Source organism: Sinocyclocheilus grahami, unplaced genomic scaffold, assembly GCF_001515645.1.
Source record: "Sinocyclocheilus grahami isolate Dianchi unplaced genomic scaffold, SAMN03320097.WGS_v1.1 scaffold818.1, whole genome shotgun sequence".
In the NCBI taxonomy this organism is placed as follows: domain Eukaryota; kingdom Metazoa; phylum Chordata; class Actinopteri; order Cypriniformes; family Cyprinidae; genus Sinocyclocheilus; species Sinocyclocheilus grahami.
The window spans coordinates 117,569-139,967 of NW_015505997.1; the positions used below are offsets into that span (position 1 = coordinate 117,569).

Sequence of the window (22,399 nt, forward strand, 5' to 3'; positions counted from 1 at the left end):
CCTTGAGCTGTTCTTCTCGCCGAGGGTCCAGTGGTTTCTTGTAGAGCAGCTGGAGGTAGTCTTTGTCTCGGTTGAGCTCGCTCTGTGCTCGTGCCTCCTCTGCTCCAGCAAAGCCCTCCAGCAGGCTGGTCTTCAGTGCACTGATGTCCCAGTGAAGAGACTGGGTTCAACAATTTGAGTCAGTCAGTCATGCATTCATACATACAACTCAAAACTACGGTCACATCTATGGTTCATGATCAACCGAAACTGACTGGTGTGAAATTCTGTGTTATAACACAACTCTACCAAACTCTTGTTTGTCTTTGGCATCATTTTGGGTTCAAAAATGTTTATATCAAGTGCTGAAATGTTTAAATAACCATTGATCATGACCATTTATAACCATTTATTTTAAAATGTGCATTAGTTTATTCATTTGGTAACACTGGAGCTGATATTTCAGTACATTAATCCATTACAAAAAGAAAAGAAAATCATGCCTTGAGAGCACGCTTTCACTTTGTGATGTTGCCTAGAATGTAGTTAAAATAGCCACAAAATTGAATATATGGAGGCAAAAATGCCCTGTATGGGTTTGTCATTTATATCATGACACAGTTTAGCAATACCACATGAGCATTGGTGTTTTTTCCTGAATATCAGCACAATTGCAAGTGTAACATTTAGTTAATATTGTGAGATACATTTTAGACAATGTTGTTTTTGCGTAAATCTGCCAAGAAAAATGGTTTCAAACAAAGCCACAGCAGAATTCTCACAGAGTTGTGTTCGGTTAATGAATGAATCTGCATTTTTTGAACTATTCAGTTGAGTGAATTATTCAATGGGTCATTCATATGATGACTCCCTCATTAACACAGTGACTTACTGTGACCTATTGGTGGTTTAGTTAGTTAAAAATACACCTGGAAATCGATTTAAGAGGGGAAACATTGCCCCTAAATGGATCAATAAATTTCTGTCAATGCTGTGAACTAACTTCTGCACAGAATATGAAGAATATGAAAAAGCGTTGGAAGTCGGCTGACATAACAGGCCTAAACCAGCCAAAGCAGGCACAAAAAAACACTTAAGGCCCCGATATATTTCAAACAAAGTTCTTTTTCGTTCTTCGTTTGAGGGCAAAAAGAAGTTAGAAAAGTCTAAGCGACGGTATACTGTTTTCAAACATTCCGACACCCCCACGCTGCTGGAGGCGGGGTTGTAAATGTGTCACGCCGCCCACGTGTACCCCCTAAACACAACAACGATGGCAGCTGTGAGAGAACAACAGTTTAGTAAACATCTGGCAGTAGCATTGATCTATTCAATGGCAAAGAAAAAGAACAAGCGACGTAGATGGTATGTGCGTCCACTTAACGAAGACAAAGAATGATGGCGAGTTTGCCGTTTTAATTCAGCAAATGCGGAGCACAGATGAGGAAGTGCATTTTTCATACTTCAGAATGTGCGCCGCACGGTTTGACGAGCTCTTGAAAAGGGTATCGCCATATGTGAAACATGCAAAAACGCACAGGACACAGATTTCCACTACGGAAAGACTGGCCTTGACACTCCAAATACTAGCTTGTGTGGCTGAAACATTCAAGATTGGACCGTGCACAGCCTGCAAGATAGTCACGGAGATGTGTTCTCCTGTCTGGAGAAAAAAACAACAACAACAACAATCGCATGTCAAAGAAGGCGGAGTTCCAGAACACACCCACCGACTGCGTAATCGCCATGGACCAATGGTAGCTCAAAGGTGTTTAGGAGACAAAACGAACTCCCCAAAAAAAGTTCACTTTGGTGAGCTGTTTCGAACTGCCAAAATGAACTCAAAACAACCTTCGCTTCGGCCAGATTCTGCTCGAAATTATGTCATTTCAGTTCGTTCTTCGATTTCATTTGAAGTATATCGGGGCCTTTATGCAATTTTTGTTAAACACACTAAGCCATAATGTGATTTTGCTTTTAGTTAGGCTCTGCTAAATGCTTTATCAAAGCAAAACACAATGTTACATACCTTTTAAGTGTAAAAGTATGATAAGTGTAAAAATATTTCCCACACCTTATGAAACTGTGGCGGGACAGATTAGACTATGGTGGGCCACGACAATCTAGAAAGTGAATGAGAAGAGCCGCTTTACCTGCTCTGAATCTGAGCTGTTCGTAACTCAGGTGTTTCATGATGCGAGGCTGTCTTTGCACAATGAATAATCTCATTGTTTGATTTCTGCTCATCTAATTTTATGATGTTTTCTTTATGAGGCAACTCACTTATTTCACTGGATTATCAAAAACAGACATTACATTAATATCAAAACTTAACATTTTCTCTTTGAAATTCCTGAAAAGAAAAAAAATAAACCTCTAAAAATGTCATATCAGCCCTAGGTAGCACATGGTGATTTCTGCAGTCAGCCTGGATAAATGTGCATGTCACACCTCTGTGGCGTCTTTGATCTCCAGTGTGAAGGTGTGCAGGTTCTCGGAGTCTTTCCTCAGGTCTCTCATGTCATCTGTGCTGCCCACCCTAAAATCAGCATTTCTGCAGCGAGTCTTCAGATCGTCCAGCTCCTTCTCAAAGTGTCCGATCTAAGAGAACACAGCAGCCGCTCAGTCAACATCAATATGACAGGTAATCAGAAATGACTGTGTGAACATGTGATAATCGGACTCTACCTCCTCCAGTATTCCAATCATGACGGGGTCCGAGTCTTTCTTCTGCTGCAGGTTTCTCTCCAGTGCTTTCACAGACATGACCTGCCACAAAACACAAGCAAACACACTTCAGATCAGTCTGTGCAGGAGTCATGAGACTGGACGTGTCTGATGCTGGTTCATCAGGTCTTCTGTACAGTACCTGTGCAGATGGAGCTCTGGACGCAGGAGGAGCGACGGCGGCTGGTTTCGGCTGAACTGGAGAAGCACTGCTCTGAGCGGCCCGAGACAACACTACAACACAACAAGATTTCACACCTTAATGCATCTCTGATGACTGTAGGGGCCTAAAGATGTGTGTAGAATGATCCTAAATGTCAACATACAACAATTCACGAAATGCTCATCTTTAAAACATGAACACCCTTTTGTGGTTCAGAAGAAATATCATCATGTGGAGGCAATGTTCAAAAATTTGGAATAATATATTTGCTTTATTTATTAATTGCATATATTGTGTAAAATTCCGTAATATACACTACCAGCCGAAAGTTTGGGATAATTAAGATTTTTGAACGTTTTTGAAAGAAGTCTCTTTTGCTCACCAATGCTGCATTTATGTCATCAAAAATACCGTAAAAACAGTAATATTGTAAAATATTTTAAAAAGCAAGTTTCTATGTGAATATATTTTAAAATGTAACTTATTGCTATGATCAAAGCTAAAATTTCAGCATCCAGTCTTCAGTGTCACATGATCCTTGAGAAATCATACTTATCTGCTGATTTGCTGCTCAAGAAACATTTCAGTTTATCATCAATGTTGAAAACAGTTGTGCTTTTAGTGGTACATTTTATTTTTCTGGATTCACAGATGAATGGAAAGTTAAAAAGTAGAGCATTTATTTGAAATAGAAATCTTTCCGTAACATTATAAATGTTCAAACTATCGAATTAATTTCAAATTCGCAATCTTAGTGTCACGTTTTACAAGAAAAAGATAATGGTCTGTTTTACTTATATAATAATAATAACAATATTATATATTTGCTTATATAAGTTATATCTATACACCTTTCACTTTTTAAGACTAAAACAAAAGATGGATTCATTGTTATTCTTAATTAAAAAGCGCAACAATAAAACAGTAGGCTACAATGACAAACTAGCTTACATAACGTTTATTAACAAAAACTAAAAAGATGAGGCATGGCATACACCACATCCTGTATTATATAACGACTAATAAATTACAGAATGCTTAACAAACATTAATTAAAATTAAAGAAAGCCTCCATAGCGTAACGTGAGGTAATCAGCAAAGATAACAAGCTTTTCAAATTGTAAACAAAAAGAAAAGTCAAACTAAACTGGCTGACGGTGACAGGACTTTTTTTCCACAAGAATACCAACATGTTCACCACCTTTGGTTTAAGAAGCAGCTTTTTACTTCAGCTTGAAAACCAAATCCTCCGTCTCCCATCAATTCCTCAGTATTCACGGCATTTTAGCCGCGCGCAGCACACACCTTCGTGCTTGTGCTGACGCGGCGAGTATAAACCAGGATCTATACCTGAAGCCCTCACGCTGAACTCACGCTGAAGCCCTCAATGCCTCTCTTCACGTGATCAGTGAATTCTGACTCCTGCTACAATGTGCCACGGCTCTGCAACGCACGCTGTATGTAGCAGATGCTTTGGAGCAGTGCAGACAATGCACTCATACAAATGCGACCACATCAAATTCCGCAGTCTAGAGCCCAGATAATTATTACAAAGTAGTTGCACATTTGAGCATATAATACTATGTCTGTTTGACATTTAAACATCGTTACATTTTAACAAATGTTTGATGCTTAATTACTGGTATATGCTCTTCAGCTGGCACACGCATATGTATTCATGTCAGTTTTTGCCTTTATAAATGCCAATTTGTTCTTTATTTCTGATGTAGGACAAAATCAATGGAACTTAGAATTTGCGTTTTGTAAACGAGGCCCTTGGAATAAGCTAAAGGGGTGAAGGGCATGAGGTGAGCTTGTACCCGCAGGGGCAGCTGGTTTGAGTGCCGCTGTCGTTGGACCGCTGACCTCCGCTGCTGCCGGTTTGGGTGTGGAGGTCAAAGAAAATGGTTGGGCAGCAGATGTGACTGACCCCAGAGAGTCCACTCCCAGAAACCTGAAGGAAAACACGGCAAACTCTCAACTGATCCTTCAGGATTATCCATCTAATGTAATATATGAGATCACGTGCTTACCTGTCAGTGAGGTTCATCCTGATGGCAGGCGTTGCAGGCTCCGCCGGCGCTTTGGGGGCACTGATGATGGGGGACATGGCTGGTGGACGCTGAGGAGGTGTGGCCGCCGGAGCACTGCTAACCTCCTTCGGAGCCAATGAGGAAGCAAAGGAGAAGGCAGGAGCATCGGAGGAGGGTTTGGGAGCGCTGAAGGAGAAACCTCCTGTGGCGGAGCCCAGCGAGAAGCCTGAGGAGGTGGTAGAACCCAGAGCAGGAAGAGAGAAGGAGAAACCAGTGGAGGACGCAGAGGTGGGCGGAGCCAAGGAGGTGGCAGCAGTGGCTGCTGGTGGCGGGGCTGTGAAGGATAAGGTGGCTGGAGGCAGGGCCGTGCCAGAAGATGCTGGGAAAGATTGGAAGATGGAGGATGCTGCAGAGGCGGGAGCAACAGAGGACGACGACGACGACTCTGAAACGAAGTGTGTTAGAGCACAACAAAGTCACTGGACTGCTGCTGGACAGAAAACGCTGCATAAATCACTTCTAAAATCATGATTTGTCTGCGCTAATCAATAATAGATTTAAAGAGCTAGTGAATTCTAGGTTTGCCTGGCACAGTAAAGGCCCAAAACACTTCAAGCGGAATTCAATGAACTGGTGTGACGTCACTTTGAACAAAACAAGGCAGAAAAAAATGTGAAACTTTCCAGTGAAGTCACTCTGACTGGCCACTCTCAACACCTTGGTTAATAACTTGGTCTGTGGCAATTACGTAATAGGTAGAAAACAGATGACGTTGAAATCTTTTCTGGTTCATTTGTTCCGTTCAGACACGAGTAAAAACATGAACACACTGAAGAGCTGCTTTTATAGTAGAAATTAAAGTGTAATTCTGATTGAAAGTAATACTGACACTGTTTTTTCATGTTCAATATTATAAAGCAGCTTGCTGTACTGAAGTAGGACTGGGCAATTTTTCCAATTTTATTTGAATGTAATGTTTTGCCACAATTAGATTTTTTATAAATTCAGGAATTGTCATTTTGAACAGAAATATTACCAAACGTTGGAATTAGACATGTTGACATTATGCGAATGATTGTTAAGAGAAAAGAATAATCCGATTGTTTCATGTGACGCTGCAAGAGACGTGAGTGCCATGGTCAAATGCGCTTATATTGCTGCAAAGGCATCTCTAATTTTTTTGTGAAGAACAAAACATGCCGTGTGTATAATGGGGTCTTAAACAATGGCTGTTGTCTTACTGGCGGCAGGCGCTCTCTCTCCGTCCTCAGGCAGTGGGACAGCAGCCACGGTCAGCTGCTTGACCCCTGGGTTGAGGTTCAGTAGAGAGAAAGGACACAGGACTCCATCCGTAGACAGCAGCATCAGCGTTGGCGCTGGAGGCAACCTCTTCTCATCAGCTGAGGATGCAAGAAAACCGTGACAACACCATGTTTACAAAATGAGTGGATGAAAAGCTAAGAATTATTTATTAGTGCAACTTTAATATAAACAAATGAGGATGAACAATTAAACAATACAACTGAAACAGTGATATTTCGAAGTGGCTCAGTGCACAGAAAATAATGCTTTTCACAAACTCCACCTCTGCAGGCGTTGTAAGTTTATTGTGCACTTGGGAATACAATTTTTGCTAAGTTCACTTTAATTACATTCACATGATTTCCAACAATTTTGTGCTGGGACTTTTCAGCATTTCACCAATTTTCAGCCGAATAAAAGCTTGAGAATTTGACAATGAATGTTTCAGCATTTGAACGTTTGAATGAACTAATTTAAGACATAAATACTTGTACTGTTAGATGGTTCTTGTAAAGCATGAACAAGTGCAAACGCCCATGAAAGTACGGGGGAAGTAGCTATTTCCATTAGCAGTACAGTCTTTGTTCTTTGTGTATGGATGTGTCAGCAGCAGCAATAGGAAACATTTTCTTAGGAAAAGAAATGTCATATCACAGTTTAAACAGACATTAGAAGTTTATTAGCTCTTACACAGGTGTATGTCTTCTTGGCTGGTGTAATCGATGGCCATGCCGACAGGAAGTGTGTCCTCGCTGTTCTCTGTGACGGGAAGCTCCGCACGACTGGCGTCTTCCAGCAGCCACAGCTCCCAGTTCACCTGCACACAACATCACATCAGACCACTGTGACTAACACTTAATTTTTAGGATTTATTTTTTGGCATTTTCGACTTTATTACGATAGGAAAGATCAAAACTGACAGGAAGCGAAGTAGGAGAGAGATGGGGGCAGGATTGGGAAAGGTCCTCGAGTTGGGACTCGAACTTGTGACGCCTGTAGCGCAACAGTGCAAGGCTATCAGTGCCGACACTAACACTTATTTTACTATTACTGAGATACTAGTATAGTTTAGCTATATAAACAGCTTTTATTTTTATACTTCGTTTTCATTTTTCGTTTTAGTATTTGTATGTATTTGTCATTTTTATAGTTTAAAAAAAAAAAATGCCTATATACTTATTCTTTAGTTCTGTTAGTGTATTACTTTAACTTAAACTTAAAAAAAGGAAATTGAAAAAGAAAATTGTTGCCTTGATACCTAGCGGAAATAAAAATCTGTTTAACTTTTTATTTTTATTTTAATGGTCATAATGTTGTTCCAAACCTGTACAAGTTTCTTTCAGCTGCTGAACACAGAAGATTACATTTTGAAGAATGCTGGCAACCAAATAGTTTCTGGTCCCCATTAATTTCCATAGTTATAACTTCCTTTTTTCCATTCTATAGAAGTCAATGGCTACTGTCAACTGACTGACTCCTAACATTCTTCAAAATATCTTCTTTTGTGTTTAGCAGCTGAAAGAAACTCTTACAGGTTTGAAACAACTTGAGGGTTAACAAACAATGATCATTTTCCTTTTTTTGGTGAACTATCCTTTTAATTATCAAGTGTTTTTAAAAATGATTTTAGGTTTAGTTAACAATAATAACCCATGTTTCTGATGCGTTTACCTTGTCCTCTTGTTTCGCGATGATGCTGACTTCAATGGCAGCGGCTGATGAAGCCAAAACCAAATCCCTACACAAGAGAAAACAGTTTCATTTGATTTATGACAACTGATGTCCCCACTGGACTAACAAAGCTCATACAGAGCACAGGACATGCAGACGAGTCTCACCAGTCCTCGATATGGCACAGGTAGTAGTGATGCTGCCTCTCGGTGCAAGTGCCGTACACAAGGTCATTGAAGTTCAGATAGTGCTCATCTCTCTTTTCGTCCTTTTTCTGACACACACATAGTTGACACATTGTTAGTAGTCGTGTCTGAAAAGTTTTACAATGTATCATTCGTTAGAATAACTCACGGGCAATGACACGACCACCAGCTCTGGAGGCGTCTCCAGAGAACCATCAGCCGCTGCATATGCCACCGCAAAGTTATACGTGCTTAACCACAAAACATCCAGCACTGCGGAGAACGAACACACACACACACACACACACACATAAGCACAGACTCCAGTGCTCACACACTTATGAGAGTGGAAGGCATGATTAAAGGGGTCATGAACTGCCATTTTTTTAGTTTGTACTGAGGTCCACTTATAATGTTATCTAAATTGTTATAAAGCAAGCAAATGGTTTGTATAATGGATGTTTACCTAAGTGTTTTTCAATTCTCACACCATCACAGAGAATGATGGGATAGGGCTGCACGATTAGTTGAAATAAAACCAAAATCACAATATAGCTCAGTGCGATTATTAAATCATAAAAGATGTGAATTAATAAATGTGCCGCAAGTCAAAAAAGCTTCAAGGTTTAATCTATGAAAATAAAGAAATTAGCCATAATATAATTTTACTGTTGTACTTAATATAATATAGTAGAACATATATAAAGTACAGTATAATATTCACCGTTTAATATATTTTTAATAATAACAGCAACAATATTCGCCAAAATGTGCAGTACTACAAACACGAACCTGCAGCAAAAAACATTTTAGATTGCAATTAGATTGTTGATTGGCCATAATGAAAGTACAGTCTCATTATGATCAATACCAAATCAGAAGACAAAGTCTGAGCTTAAAGTTGTGGTGACACTCATCTTGTAAATATAAATCATACAGCATGACATGAAAGCATCAGTGAGGTTGATTAGTACTGACATCACATCTATACATGAACACAGTCACAGTAAGAACACAGTAAATCTGAGCAGTTGTACCTTTGACGGGGTGATCCTGACTGTAGAAGCTGGGACAGGGGATCACTTTCTTGGCCTGTAAGATCTGAGACACAAACACACAGCATGACACTATAGTTTAGTCCATTACACACTGGACTAAACTATAAAGTTTTAATAGTCACTCTATGAGAATACCAAGTCCACACCACAACTGTAACAATAACAACACAGAGGAACAATACCAGTGGAATCATTTTCAGAATGATGAATGATAAAAACATGAATCCATCCTGCTTTAAAGAGCTTGAGCATTTAAAGTGGCAGACAACAAAACTGCTGCATGTTTATAATGAACAGAACAATATTGTGTGTTAGTATTGAAGCAGTTATGGTGTGGAAATAGTTATCATGCTTGGTAAAGTGAAGATCTGAGGATCTGTCCATCATAAACTCATGTACAGACGTACAGGAGTGAACTGAACCACTGTGGCGTCCTCTTTCCCAGCAGACACCTGCTTCCCTTTGGGACTCCAGCAAACTACAATGAGAGAGAGAACGGAATGAATCAACATGTTTAAAAATAAGGCCAAAGACACTGAAATTCCAGTTTTGGAGACATCTGGAAACTGATGACTTTATTCAAGATTAGCACTGTGAGAATAAAGACAGCACACAGTAAACACTGACCGCAGGTGATTCCCTCAGAGGCAGGAAGCTGAGCGACCACACTGACAGAGTCCTGAACATCCAGCACCATCATACTGCCATCAGACAGACACACGGCCAGACGGGACGCGTCCACTGGACTCCACTTCAGATCCTGGACCAGCGTGTTTACAGCAGCCGCGGGTTTGAAAGAGGTGAAGGGGCGCTTCTCCTGTCTGTCCTGCTGGAGCAAACACACACATTAACACGTTGGTATTCTTCCCATTCTTGATCCATGAACATACTATACATTGTTTCAATTAGTGCTATCAAATGATTAATCGCATCCAAAATCAAAGTTTGTTTACATAATATGTAAGAATATGTGTGAGGTCCACTTATAATGTTATCTAAATTGTTATAAAGCAAGCAAATGGTTTGTATAATGGATGTTTACCTAAGTGTTTTTCAATTCTCACACCATCACAGAGAATGATGGGATAGGGCTGCACGATTAGTTGAAATAAAACCAAAATCACAATATAGCTCAGTGCGATTATTAAATCATAAAAGATGTGAATTAATAAATGTGCCGCAAGTCAAAAAAGCTTCAAGGTTTAATCTATGAAAATAAAGAAATTAGCCATAATATAATTTTACTGTTGTACTTAATATAATATAGTAGAACATATATAAAGTACAGTATAATATTCACCGTTTAATATATTTTTAATAATAACAGCAACAATATTCGCCAAAATGTGCAGTACTACAAACACGAACCTGCAGCAAAAAACATTTTAGATGTTTCGGTCTCATTATGATCAATACCAAATCAGAAGACAAAGTCTGAGCTTAAAGTTGTGGTGACACTCATCTTGTAAATATAAATCATACAGCATGACATGAAAGCATCAGTGAGGTTGATTAGTACTGACATCACATCTATACATGAACACAGTCACAGTAAGAACACAGTAAATCTGAGCAGTTGTACCTTTGACGGGGTGATCCTGACTGTAGAAGCTGGGACAGGGGATCACTTTCTTGGCCTGTAAGATCTGAGACACAAACACACAGCATGACACTATAGTTTAGTCCATTACACACTGGACTAAACTATAAAGTTTTAATAGTCACTCTATGAGAATACCAAGTCCACACCACAACTGTAACAATAACAACACAGAGGAACAATACCAGTGGAATCATTTTCAGAATGATGAATGATAAAAACATGAATCCATCCTGCTTTAAAGAGCTTGAGCATTTAAAGTGGCAGACAACAAAACTGCTGCATGTTTATAATGAACAGAACAATATTGTGTGTTAGTATTGAAGCAGTTATGGTGTGGAAATAGTTATCATGCTTGGTAAAGTGAAGATCTGAGGATCTGTCCATCATAAACTCATGTACAGACGTACAGGAGTGAACTGAACCACTGTGGCGTCCTCTTTCCCAGCAGACACCTGCTTCCCTTTGGGACTCCAGCAAACTACAATGAGAGAGAGAACGGAATGAATCAACATGTTTAAAAATAAGGCCAAAGACACTGAAATTCCAGTTTTGGAGACATCTGGAAACTGATGACTTTATTCAAGATTAGCACTGTGAGAATAAAGACAGCACACAGTAAACACTGACCGCAGGTGATTCCCTCAGAGGCAGGAAGCTGAGCGACCACACTGACAGAGTCCTGAACATCCAGCACCATCATACTGCCATCAGACAGACACACGGCCAGACGGGACGCGTCCACTGGACTCCACTTCAGATCCTGGACCAGCGTGTTTACAGCAGCCGCGGGTTTGAAAGAGGTGAAGGGGCGCTTCTCCTGTCTGTCCTGCTGGAGCAAACACACACATTAACACGTTGGTATTCTTCCCATTCTTGATCCATGAACATACTATACATTGTTTCAATTAGTGCTATCAAATGATTAATCGCATCCAAAATCAAAGTTTGTTTACATAATATGTAAGAATATGTGTGTACTGTGTGTGTGTGTGTGTGTGTGTGTATATATATATAGTGAGGTTGATTAGTACTGACATCACATCTATACATGAACACAGTCACAGTAAGAACACAGTAAATCTGAGCAGTTGTACCTTTGACGGGGTGATCCTGACTGTAGAAGCTGGGACAGGGGATCACTTTCTTGGCCTGTAAGATCTGAGACACAAACACACAGCATGACACTATAGTTTAGTCCATTACACACTGGACTAAACTATAAAGTTTTAATAGTCACTCTATGAGAATACCAAGTCCACACCACAACTGTAACAATAACAACACAGAGGAACAATACCAGTGGAATCATTTTCAGAATGATGAATGATAAAAACATGAATCCATCCTGCTTTAAAAGAGCTTGAGCATTTAAAGTGGCAGACAACAAAACTGCTGCATGTTTATAATGAACAGAACAATATTGTGTGTTAGTATTGAAGCAGTTATGGTGTGGAAATAGTTATCATGCTTGGTAAAGTGAAGATCTGAGGATCTGTCCATCATAAACTCATGTACAGACGTACAGGAGTGAACTGAACCACTGTGGCGTCCTCTTTCCCAGCAGACACCTGCTTCCCTTTGGGACTCCAGCAAACTACAATGAGAGAGAGAACGGAATGAATCAACATGTTTAAAAATAAGGCCAAAGACACTGAAATTCCAGTTGTGGAGACATCTGGAAACTGATGACTTTATTCAAGATTAGCACTGTGAGAATAAAGACAGCACACAGTAAACACTGACCGCAGGTGATTCCCTCAGAGGCAGGAAGCTGAGCGACCACACTGACAGAGTCCTGAACATCCAGCACCATCATACTGCCATCAGACAGACACACGGCCAGACGGGACGCGTCCACTGGACTCCACTTCAGATCCTGGACCAGCGTGTTTACAGCAGCCGCGGGTTTGAAAGAGGTGAAGGGGCGCTTCTCCTGTCTGTCCTGCTGGAGCAAACACACACATTAACACGTTGGTATTCCTCCCATTCATGATCCATGAACATACTATACATTGTTTCAATTAGTGCTATCAAATGATTAATCGCATCCAAAATCAAAGTTTGTTTACATAATATGTAAGAATATGTGTGTACTGTGTGTGTGTATATATATATATATATATATATATATATATAAACATAAATACAAACACATGCATGCACATTACATACATTTAAGAAAAATATGTTGTTTATATATTAAATATTTATATATAATATATACTGTATGTGTGTGTATTTATATAAACATAATAAATTAACAGTACACATATATATTATGTAAACAAAAACTTTGATTTTGGATGCGATTGATCGTGATTAATCGTTTGACAGCACTAGTTTCAATAATATTCTGTATTTGACTACAACTAAACGAAAATCACCTCTAAATTAAGCATAATTTATTTCTATATAAATTAATACAAATATTAGAACACAAATGTCATTTCAAATTAATGCAGTGTTTAAGTAAAAAAAAAAAAAAAAGCCAATGTATTTGAATTCCATTGGATGGAAAGCAAACTAATGCCATCTGGTGGGAGAAATAAAGGCAGTCACATGTAATGTGGTTTAACTAATAGATGCCTGTAAGTTTGAAATGAACATGGATGAAAGGGAGCCTGTGAGGGATAGACTTACATTTCTTACAGTGGCAGCATGTGCTGTATAAAGGTCCAAAATCATTCAGTTTTCACAACTGATTTGTGAAGTTTTTGTCTACTGAAAGTCTTTTCAGGAAGACGTTTCGCCAGCTGAACAATTGGCTAAGTTACAGCACAATCCACTGAAATATCATTATATACACTGAAGACACCCATTAAAATGTCATTCAGTGTAACGAGTTCATATACTAAAAAATCCTGTCAGGCACATTTAGGACAAGAATCTTTACATGACATTGAAAGACTCATCTAGGGATTACAGTGCAGCCCTAAAATACTAATTGTCATTTTAAATATTTACCGATCTTTGCCACTATCTATCAAACAACTAGGTTTTACCCATTTGTCAGCAAGAAGTTTTTAATCATTTAAAATATAATCAAATTTAGTATGATCACTAATTATTTGATATATTTTAGTAAGTACAAGTCAGAATAAGTATGTTGTTTCATTTTTACATAAATATGTTACGCTTAATGATGACTGAATATGAATTCACCCATATTTTGACGTTTTATTTTTACAAAACTTATTTGAATCATTAAAGTAGACACTTTATGTTACGCTTAATGATGACTGAATATGAATTCACCCATATTTTGACATTTTATTTTTACAAAACTTATTTGAATCATTAAAGTAGACACTTTACTTGCATTTAATATGCTTTCTGCATGTATAAAATCACTCTTGTAAATTTTATTTGATGTGGACACCAAAATGGGACATTACTAGGGCTGCACGATAAATCGCATGCGATATTTAACGCGCATCTTGTCAGTAAAGCCGTTCTCTAATTAGCGGTAAATCTCCATCACGTGCGGGCTTAACATGCACAAAATATGATCGTGGTTTTGAGCAGCTCGTAAGTGAACAACGGCTATGTGTAGTTAATGCTGCTCAATGTGAAAGCACGCAGGTGATGGAGATTTACCGCTGATTACAGAACCGGCTTTCTGACAAGATGCGCATTAAATATCGCATGCGATTTATCGTGCAGCCCTAAACATTACCAAAGACTTTATCATAACTGATTTGTAGACTGTATCCCAGAAAATTGCTCTGAATGTTCATATTTCCCATTCATTTCCTATGGCGGTCACTTTCGATTGTGAAGATCACACTACACTATTTGTTTTAAAATAATTTAACGTTTTTAAATCATGTCTACAATTTTTTTTTAACCAAAGTCTCATACTACTAGGGTTGGGTATCGTTCAAAAATGTTCGATATCGATACCTTGACTTCGATAACAGTTCCTGAACGATACATTTTTCGATACCAATTTTATGAAATCAATTTTAACAAGATTACACTATCAAAAAAACTTTGGTTTTATTTTTCAGCTTGTTGATTATACAAACTCAAAGACTCATCTCCTGAGCCACTGCACAAAGGAACAAAATGTAACCAACACAAATCAATGCAAATAGTTTTAATAAAGCTCAAATAGTCTTCAGTTTACACATCTGTTAGGCTACATTTACACTAGTGCGTGTTCGTTTTAAAACGCATAGCTCAGACAGAATCATGATTTCTATTTATTTTCCATTGATTTACTGATGAGTCGGGCTGCAACAACGAATCGATTAAATCGATAAAAATCGATTACTAAAAGAGTTGGCAACGAATTTCATAATCGATTCGTTGTGTTGCGCGACGCGGAGACGTTTGATTATTAAAAAAAATAAATAAAACTTTAGTTGAGCGCGGAGCGGAGTGAACACACTCGGTCTCTCTCGCGCACTGATGCTAGCAGAGTTCGGCGCCTCATATAGGCATGCTCACATTTTTGCATTGCAATGCAAAGTGTCTGAACAAAGGGAGTGAGAGTGAGTAAGTGTGTGTGTGTGTCAGTGTGAGCGTTTGTGAGTGTGTGCGTCTGCGAGTGTGTGGGTCTGCAGTGTAGTGTAGAGAACAAGTTCTGACATTCAAACAAATCCTGTTAAATTTTCTGATTGTATTGTTCTTTATTTTTTATAAATTATTTATTGTTCTGGCAGCTCAGGTGGCACTTTATTTAAAAAAAAAAGTATATATATTTGGCAGATGTAAAGCATACATGTGTATGTTTTTTGTGTAAGTCCATTTTTATTTTATTTTATTATTATTATTATAACAGCTCAGGGATGTTCAAGGAGCAAAATGTTTGTGCACTTTCTAAAGGTTTTAGTTCTGTTTTTGAATAAAGGGTTGGAAATGAATGCTTTTCTTGCTTTTTTGTTTTTTATCCGATTCATCGAAAAAATAATCGGCAGATTAATCGATTATTAAAATAATCGTTAGTTGCAGCCCTACTGATGAGCATTAGCAGCTTCCAGCGCTGTCTGCTTGTGTTCTCTCTTCCATGATCGCTGCTCTGACTCAAGAGTCAGAGGTAATAACATTTAATTTCAGCAACATTACATGGCCAAAACACACATTAGACGGCAATCTGAAGTTATTACAAACACTCGATGGTGGTTTAAAGTGAGTTTTGAGTAAAAGCAGAATATAAATCTTATTTATTGTCTTATGTAGCATGATGCTACAGTGTGCATGAATGGTCACATAACATGCGCTTTCGGTCGTGTAGTATGAACGGACATCTGCATATGATTGGAACACCACGCAGCTCCCGCGCTACTCTCCATTGGAAATTAATGACTGAATGCCCGGTCTGTCGCGTGTCGGAGATGGTGGAAAGCCGGATTGAAACGCCAGTATGACGAGGATAGTTTTCATTTGAAAACATAATCACACCAGTGTAAATGTAGCCTTACATCTAAGGGGGCTGGGACTCATTCACACTACAGCCTCATGTGTGCGCCACATCTCTGAGTGTAACCGGTGACGCGGACCAACAGTGCAGACCGATCGGTGTATTACAGTACCACGAGAGCTATAAAGAGCAGACTGCTACGTATGCTTTCGAATCACTCTTGCGGATGTCAAACACTGATCGATCTGCACTGCACAGCTTCTAGTCGAACACACCTAGTGCTGCAGGCTTATTGGCTCACTGACGTTGATGAGATTAACCCCTTAGGTATCGAAATTTGGTACCGAACGATGAGATGTTTTTCGATACTCAATGGTATCGAGGCAATTTGGTCGGTGCCTAAAAAGTATCGAACTCGATACCCAGCCCTATTAAATGATCTGTTAGTCAGTTCTTAGCGAGCACTCTCTTAAAGTGGTTTAACTGGACTAGAAACCCTTGAACACAGAGAAAAGACTCATTTCAGAAGTCAGCACACTGCTCTTCATACTTTCACTTGCTTCTCAAAAAGTCAGTGAAATCTATGGGGGCTGGGACGCATTCACACTACAGCCTCACGTGTGCCACATCTCTGAGTGTAACCGGTGTAAACTAGTAGATGTGTTCGACTTGACACTGACTGTGCAGACTGATCGGTGTATTACAGTACCACGAGAGCTAAAGAAAGCAGACTGCTCCATGCGCTTTCGAATCGCTCTCGCGGATGTCAAACACTGATCGATCTGCGCCGCACCTCTTCTAGTCAAATACACCGGCTAGTGCTGCAGGCTTATTGGCTCACTGACGCTGATGAGATTAACCCCTTAGGTATCGAAATTCGGTACTGAACGACGAGACGTTTTTCGATGGTATCGCGGCATTTCAGTTGGTGCCTAAAAAGTATCAAACTCGATACCCAGCCCTACATACTACCCTGTTGAAAAAAAAAAAAAAAAAAATCTTTTGGTCCAAAATTAAGTATAATAGCTTTAAGTCTGCACCATTGCTTCTGTTATTTTTGTGTTTATTTCTTTGAAGCTGCTTTAGAAATAAATGTGACTTGACTTTATTATGAACTAAAGTACGCCACATAATTCAACTGCTTCTGCTGCAGATATGCATTTAGACTTCAAGATCTAAAACAAACTAAACATGAGCTGCTTGAAGAGGAAACAAATGAAATCAGATTTGAAGTAGTTTTAGGAGAGTTGAATGACCTTGTTGAGGAAAGTGCGGACGTCGTAGAAGTCCAGCGTGAGCTCAGCGGTGTCCCCCATCCCGCACACAGACAGCGTGAGCTCATCGCTGCTCAGAGCCATGTGATGCATCGCCACACCGACGGTCACCATGACAGCGCAGGAGCACTCCACTGATGAGACACACATGAGACACACGTGAGTCTGAGCTCAGTCACAGCAGAATGGAGTAGCGTTCACGTGAGCGTTCATACCTGTGTCATTGGGGTTTCCCTCCAGACGGCCGGCAGCAATCACATCTCTCGTCCAGAACACTTTCAGCGTCTTGTCTTTGCCAACGAAAGTCAGGCCATGTTTGTTGGAGATGGCGAGGAGACTGGAGCGCTCCTTAGGAAGATCCGCAGACGACTCGAACACACGGATCTTCTTCATCTGACGGAACTGAAAGTCCTGAGAAGCACAGAAGTGCACATCTATACGTCAGTGCCTATTACTGCTGTGCAATAACAGGCTTTCTGCAGGTTTATGAAGGTACACTCAAGGCCTTTTTAAATAAATAAAGTAAAGAAAATTAAAGGAGCAAATGGAATGGAACACAATATGTAAATATGGTGTGAATGTCTGGTTTAAAAGAAAGACCATTTGCAAGAGGCTCTGGATTACAGGTAATACTGCCGTAAATAATGTTTCTTGCACAGAGCGATAGTTTCACTTCAAGACCTCAATATATCGTCAGCAGCCATGGGTATTCATTTTTTGTTGCCTGACATGCTGTTTTGACTCTCAAAGTGGCGGTAGCCATTGATTTGCATTATATGAATCACCAAGGACCACGATTTGAGCTAAAAATCTTCTTTAATGTTCAAAAAATAATAAAAAAATAACTTTCCTACTTCTTGGATGGCCTGAGGGTGAGTATATTAAAGGGATCATATGATGCTATTTTAAAGATAATTATTTTGTGTATTTGGTATAACAGAATATGTTGACATGCTTTAATGTTCAAAAAACACATTATTTTTCAAATACTGTACATGATTTTAGGTTCTCTATGCCCCGCCTCTCTCAAACACGTCATTTTCAACAAAGCCCCCTCCTTTGACAAGCGCAGTCTGCTCTGATTGGCCAGCTGACCCATTGCATTGTGATTGGCCGAACACCACAAGCATGCATCGGATATGTAACACCCCTTACCATAATCACAGCTTCAGCTTTCAAAGTAAATATCAAGACAGTTAATAATGTTGTTAGTTTTACCATCAGTTCAAGCCCGAAAGGGCAACAGAGTCGCGTGACAGACACAGTGATGAAGCAGTACACAAGCCGCGGTTAAGACAGCTGACGTGCGATGATTTCTGACAGGCAGTTCACTTTCCTGTGATGTGACCCTGTTCCCCTCACACACACACACACACACACACACACACGCGACGCGTTACTCTGCGCTGCGCAAAACTCCGCATTTGAACGGTCAATAGCAAATACTTAAACTAATAACAAAACACACTTACAGTCACTGATTCAGAAGCCATCATGATTGTCATAGCAAAGTCAGAATTTACACTTTTATTTTTTTTTTTTATTTAGAAATAGCCTTTGTGCACAGCCAGCCTTGTACTCTTCTAGGTTCAAAAAACTGTTGTCCATAAAATGCGTTGCACAACGAACATCTGGGTTGTGCTGTTCTGTTGTAAATAAATCTTAACCAATGATTCCTAATTGCATCTACTTCCGGAAGGCCAAATAAAGTGCTTTTGCTTTCGTACTGAAACACAGCATCTCCCTGACATGCTGCATCAACACTACTGCTGTTCCTGAAACCACGCCTTCTTTCTTTGCGTGCACATTTGGGGCGACATTATGCTAATATGTCCACATAGTGAGGTAGACATGTGGGGGCGTGGTAGAACGAGCCGTTTTAGGTAGGCGTGGCTGACTCTTAACTTTTATAAAGACTTTAGTCTTTGTTACTTTACAGATCTTCTTTATGCACCGAGAGCTTGTAACACTCCAAAGAGAAAGGACAACTTGAAATCGCATCATATGACCCCTTTAACATTTAGTAAATTAACAAATTTTCATTTTTGGGTGAACTGTCACTTTAATTCAAAGGGAAACCTGATTTTTATTCCCCATTGAAAGATATTGGAATTAAAAGACAAGTCAAAAATACTGAGGAAGATATACATTTTTGGAGTGTACGTAACATTTAATGCCATGACTTCGTGAATTTGAGCCTTTCTGCTCTGATTCAAGACCTTTTTAGGTTTTTTGTGGACCTTAAGAAGACGTCAATAACACAAATAGAATTGTACGGATGACAGTGACGTCATAAGCACAACATGCAATACAAATAAAATCTTTGGTTTTATGGTACTGAAAACACACCAACAATTGCTTCAGGTTCAGGTTTGTGTCAAAAAAACCTCACAGCTTTCACTTTCACTTCACAGCAAGAGTGACATTAACTCTAAAAGAAGCCTGTGCTGATCTGACTTGTTTAAAATCCAAAACACCCCAAAACGGAGACAAATATGAACAAATAATGTGTAGAGAACCTGATGGGAAACTATATTTGGCTCCATTACGCTGTCAAGCTGAGACTCGTTTGAAGTAATTAACAGACATATATGACATTTAATAACCTCCAGCATGTGTTTATGTTGTTAGCTCGTGTGCTAAACAGCTCTAAAATACCTGCATATTCAATCATTTAATGCGGACTAGAACTATTCATATATTATATATATATATTCATATATTCATAAGAATAGAAACTAAACACAGGCACACGCCACATGAACTCATACCGCCATAAACATACATCACATTTACTCTAATAATAATAATAATAATAATAACAATAATAATAATAATAATGAGAAGAAGTCATACCAGTCGGTGTCTCACCTTCATCTCTCTCTCTGGAATAGAGTCCGGATCGTCTCCCATCTTTGCAAAGCTTCACTCGAGCGCCGTCAAGTACAATAACAAGTGAATGTCTAGCTAATAAAGTTATTATTGGCGAACTAATGAATTTATCCTGGTCATCTCAAACGCTCTGCGTGTCAGCAAGAACCCGCGTTGAACTTTAGCAGGAAATGACGCGTGTTTTGACGCGGAAGCGTGTCATCACAATCTCGTCACACGGTAGCGACCTCTAACGGCCAAACGCAGTACAGCAGCAGCGCTCATGAACGCAACACCGACTATTCACGTTGATAGCCTAGTATTTGGGATATCTTCCGATTTAATGCATAATGCATGATAAAATTGTGCAAGTGGCTCTTAGAAGGTCTACGTGAGGCGCACATTTGAACATTAAACTACTGTCCTCTTGCAAAGAACAACTTGTTCTTTAATAGCCTAATAAAGTGACTTTAAAGGGGTCATATGATGCTGCTAAAAAGATTTTGAATTTGTTTTGTGTATTTGGTGTAATGAAATGTGTTTATGCAGTTTAAAGTAAAAAAAAAAAACACATTATTTTCCACATACTGTACATTATTGTTTCTCCTCTATGCCCCGCCTTTTTGAAAAGCGTAGATTTTTACAAAGCTCATCGGTCTGAAAAAGGGAGGTGTGCTGTGATTGGCCAGCTATCCAGTGCGTTGTGATTGGCCGAATACCTCAAGCGTGTGACGGAAATGTTACGCCCCTCACCATACTGTTGTATTTCCTCAGCGACCAGCACGGATCAGCTCTAGGCATGACGAAGCAGATATCGTCCTCTTTTGGAAGACCAAACAAAGTAGTTTCGCTTTCACAACGAATCACACAGCGCCTTCAGGATTTGGCGGCGGCAACAACAATACTACAGCGAGAATAAAAGTTACGCCTTCTTTCTTTGGTGAACATTTGGGTGGCATTATGCAAATCTTCCCACATCGTGAGGTAGACATGTGGGGGCGTGTTAGAACCAGCCGTTTTAGGTAGGAGTGGTTGACTCTTAACTTTTATAAAGAATATCTCTTTGGATTTGAGACTTTAGTCTTTGCAACTTTACAGATCTTCTTTATGCACCAAGAGCTTGTAACACTCCAAAGAGAAAGGAAAACTTGAAATCGCATCATATGACCCCTTTAATGTTGGCTACTTCTCTCTAATTAGACACAATCAATATTGCAATAGAAATATTTAGACTCATATTCACATTTATATTCTTTGATGACAGAGAAGCAACCAAAACTCACTTTGGCTAAGATTGTGGCAATGTTCTCTCAAGTTATGAACAAACATTCTTCCAGCACGTTAATAGAACGCTTGTTCCAAGTTTTTTAGTTGTTCATAAAGTTCTCAAAACGTTAGTCCAAAAACACTATTAAACATTGTTTATGGAACGTTTTTCTGAAACATTTAGTTAGACGTTCAGATGGTCCAGAAAACATTCAAAATTTGCAAAATTATTAAATTGAACATTCATTTTATATTTTCTTAAACATTAAAATAATCAAGCCAATATATATATATATATTGATTAAAAATATTATGGGTTGACATTTTACGGAAAGGGCATCCATACATGCTATTACTAATAATAATGATCAAAGAAACTGAGTAAAAGGATTGTTTAGTGAAATATGTATTTTGAAAGCAAAGCATATTCACAAGGACATTTAACCCTGTGTTTATGTCTTTTTGACCCAGAGAGGATATTCTTTTCCCCAGAAATGCCAAACTTAGACTTTGCTCACACAGGGTACACCATAAAAAAGTCAACTCAACTAGCAACTGACAACTTAAAACTTTTAGTTCATCTAATGAATAAAAGGCAGTCCATATTGAATTGTAAAACATCTGTCACATCAACTAAAAATGATTTAATAATTATCAATACTACACATCTTTAGCGATCTTCTTTCTTATATAATTGTAAACATGCTGATAGACAAATGGTTTAAATCACAAGATGCAATGAGATGCATTCAACACATGATTCTCAAACATGGTGAGGATCAACAAATGTTAATTCAGTAAAATATGAACTAATTGATCCATATGACAGCTGACAGTGACAACACCAGCAGCAGCATAAATTAAGCTATAGTAAAATGTCAAACAATGATAATATTTTAATA

At 39.0% G+C, this 22,399-nt stretch overlaps 1 protein-coding gene across 1 annotated transcript in view; it reads right to left on the reverse strand.

Annotated features, from left to right (window-relative positions):
* LOC107562326 (nuclear pore complex protein Nup214-like) overlaps positions 1-20,417 on the reverse strand; it is a 48,203-nt gene extending 27,786 nt beyond the window's left edge. The window contains exons 1-17 of the mRNA XM_016246959.1: positions 20,232-20,417; positions 17,576-17,771; positions 17,343-17,494; positions 12,465-12,663; positions 12,245-12,315; positions 11,816-11,879; positions 8,230-8,333; positions 8,043-8,149; positions 7,876-7,942; positions 6,895-7,021; positions 6,144-6,302; positions 4,903-5,347; positions 4,690-4,823; positions 2,849-2,940; positions 2,668-2,748; positions 2,431-2,580; positions 2-160 (exon numbers count right to left, since the gene is read on the reverse strand). Of these exons, the coding sequence (XP_016102445.1) occupies positions 2-160; positions 2,431-2,580; positions 2,668-2,748; positions 2,849-2,940; positions 4,690-4,823; positions 4,903-5,347; positions 6,144-6,302; positions 6,895-7,021; positions 7,876-7,942; positions 8,043-8,149; positions 8,230-8,333; positions 11,816-11,879; positions 12,245-12,315; positions 12,465-12,663; positions 17,343-17,494; positions 17,576-17,771; positions 20,232-20,273 (2,349 nt within the window). The 5' untranslated portion in view covers positions 20,274-20,417. The remainder of the gene's footprint in view (position 1; positions 161-2,430; positions 2,581-2,667; positions 2,749-2,848; positions 2,941-4,689; positions 4,824-4,902; positions 5,348-6,143; positions 6,303-6,894; positions 7,022-7,875; positions 7,943-8,042; positions 8,150-8,229; positions 8,334-11,815; positions 11,880-12,244; positions 12,316-12,464; positions 12,664-17,342; positions 17,495-17,575; positions 17,772-20,231) is intronic.
* Between the last annotated feature and the right edge of the window lie 1,982 nt (positions 20,418-22,399).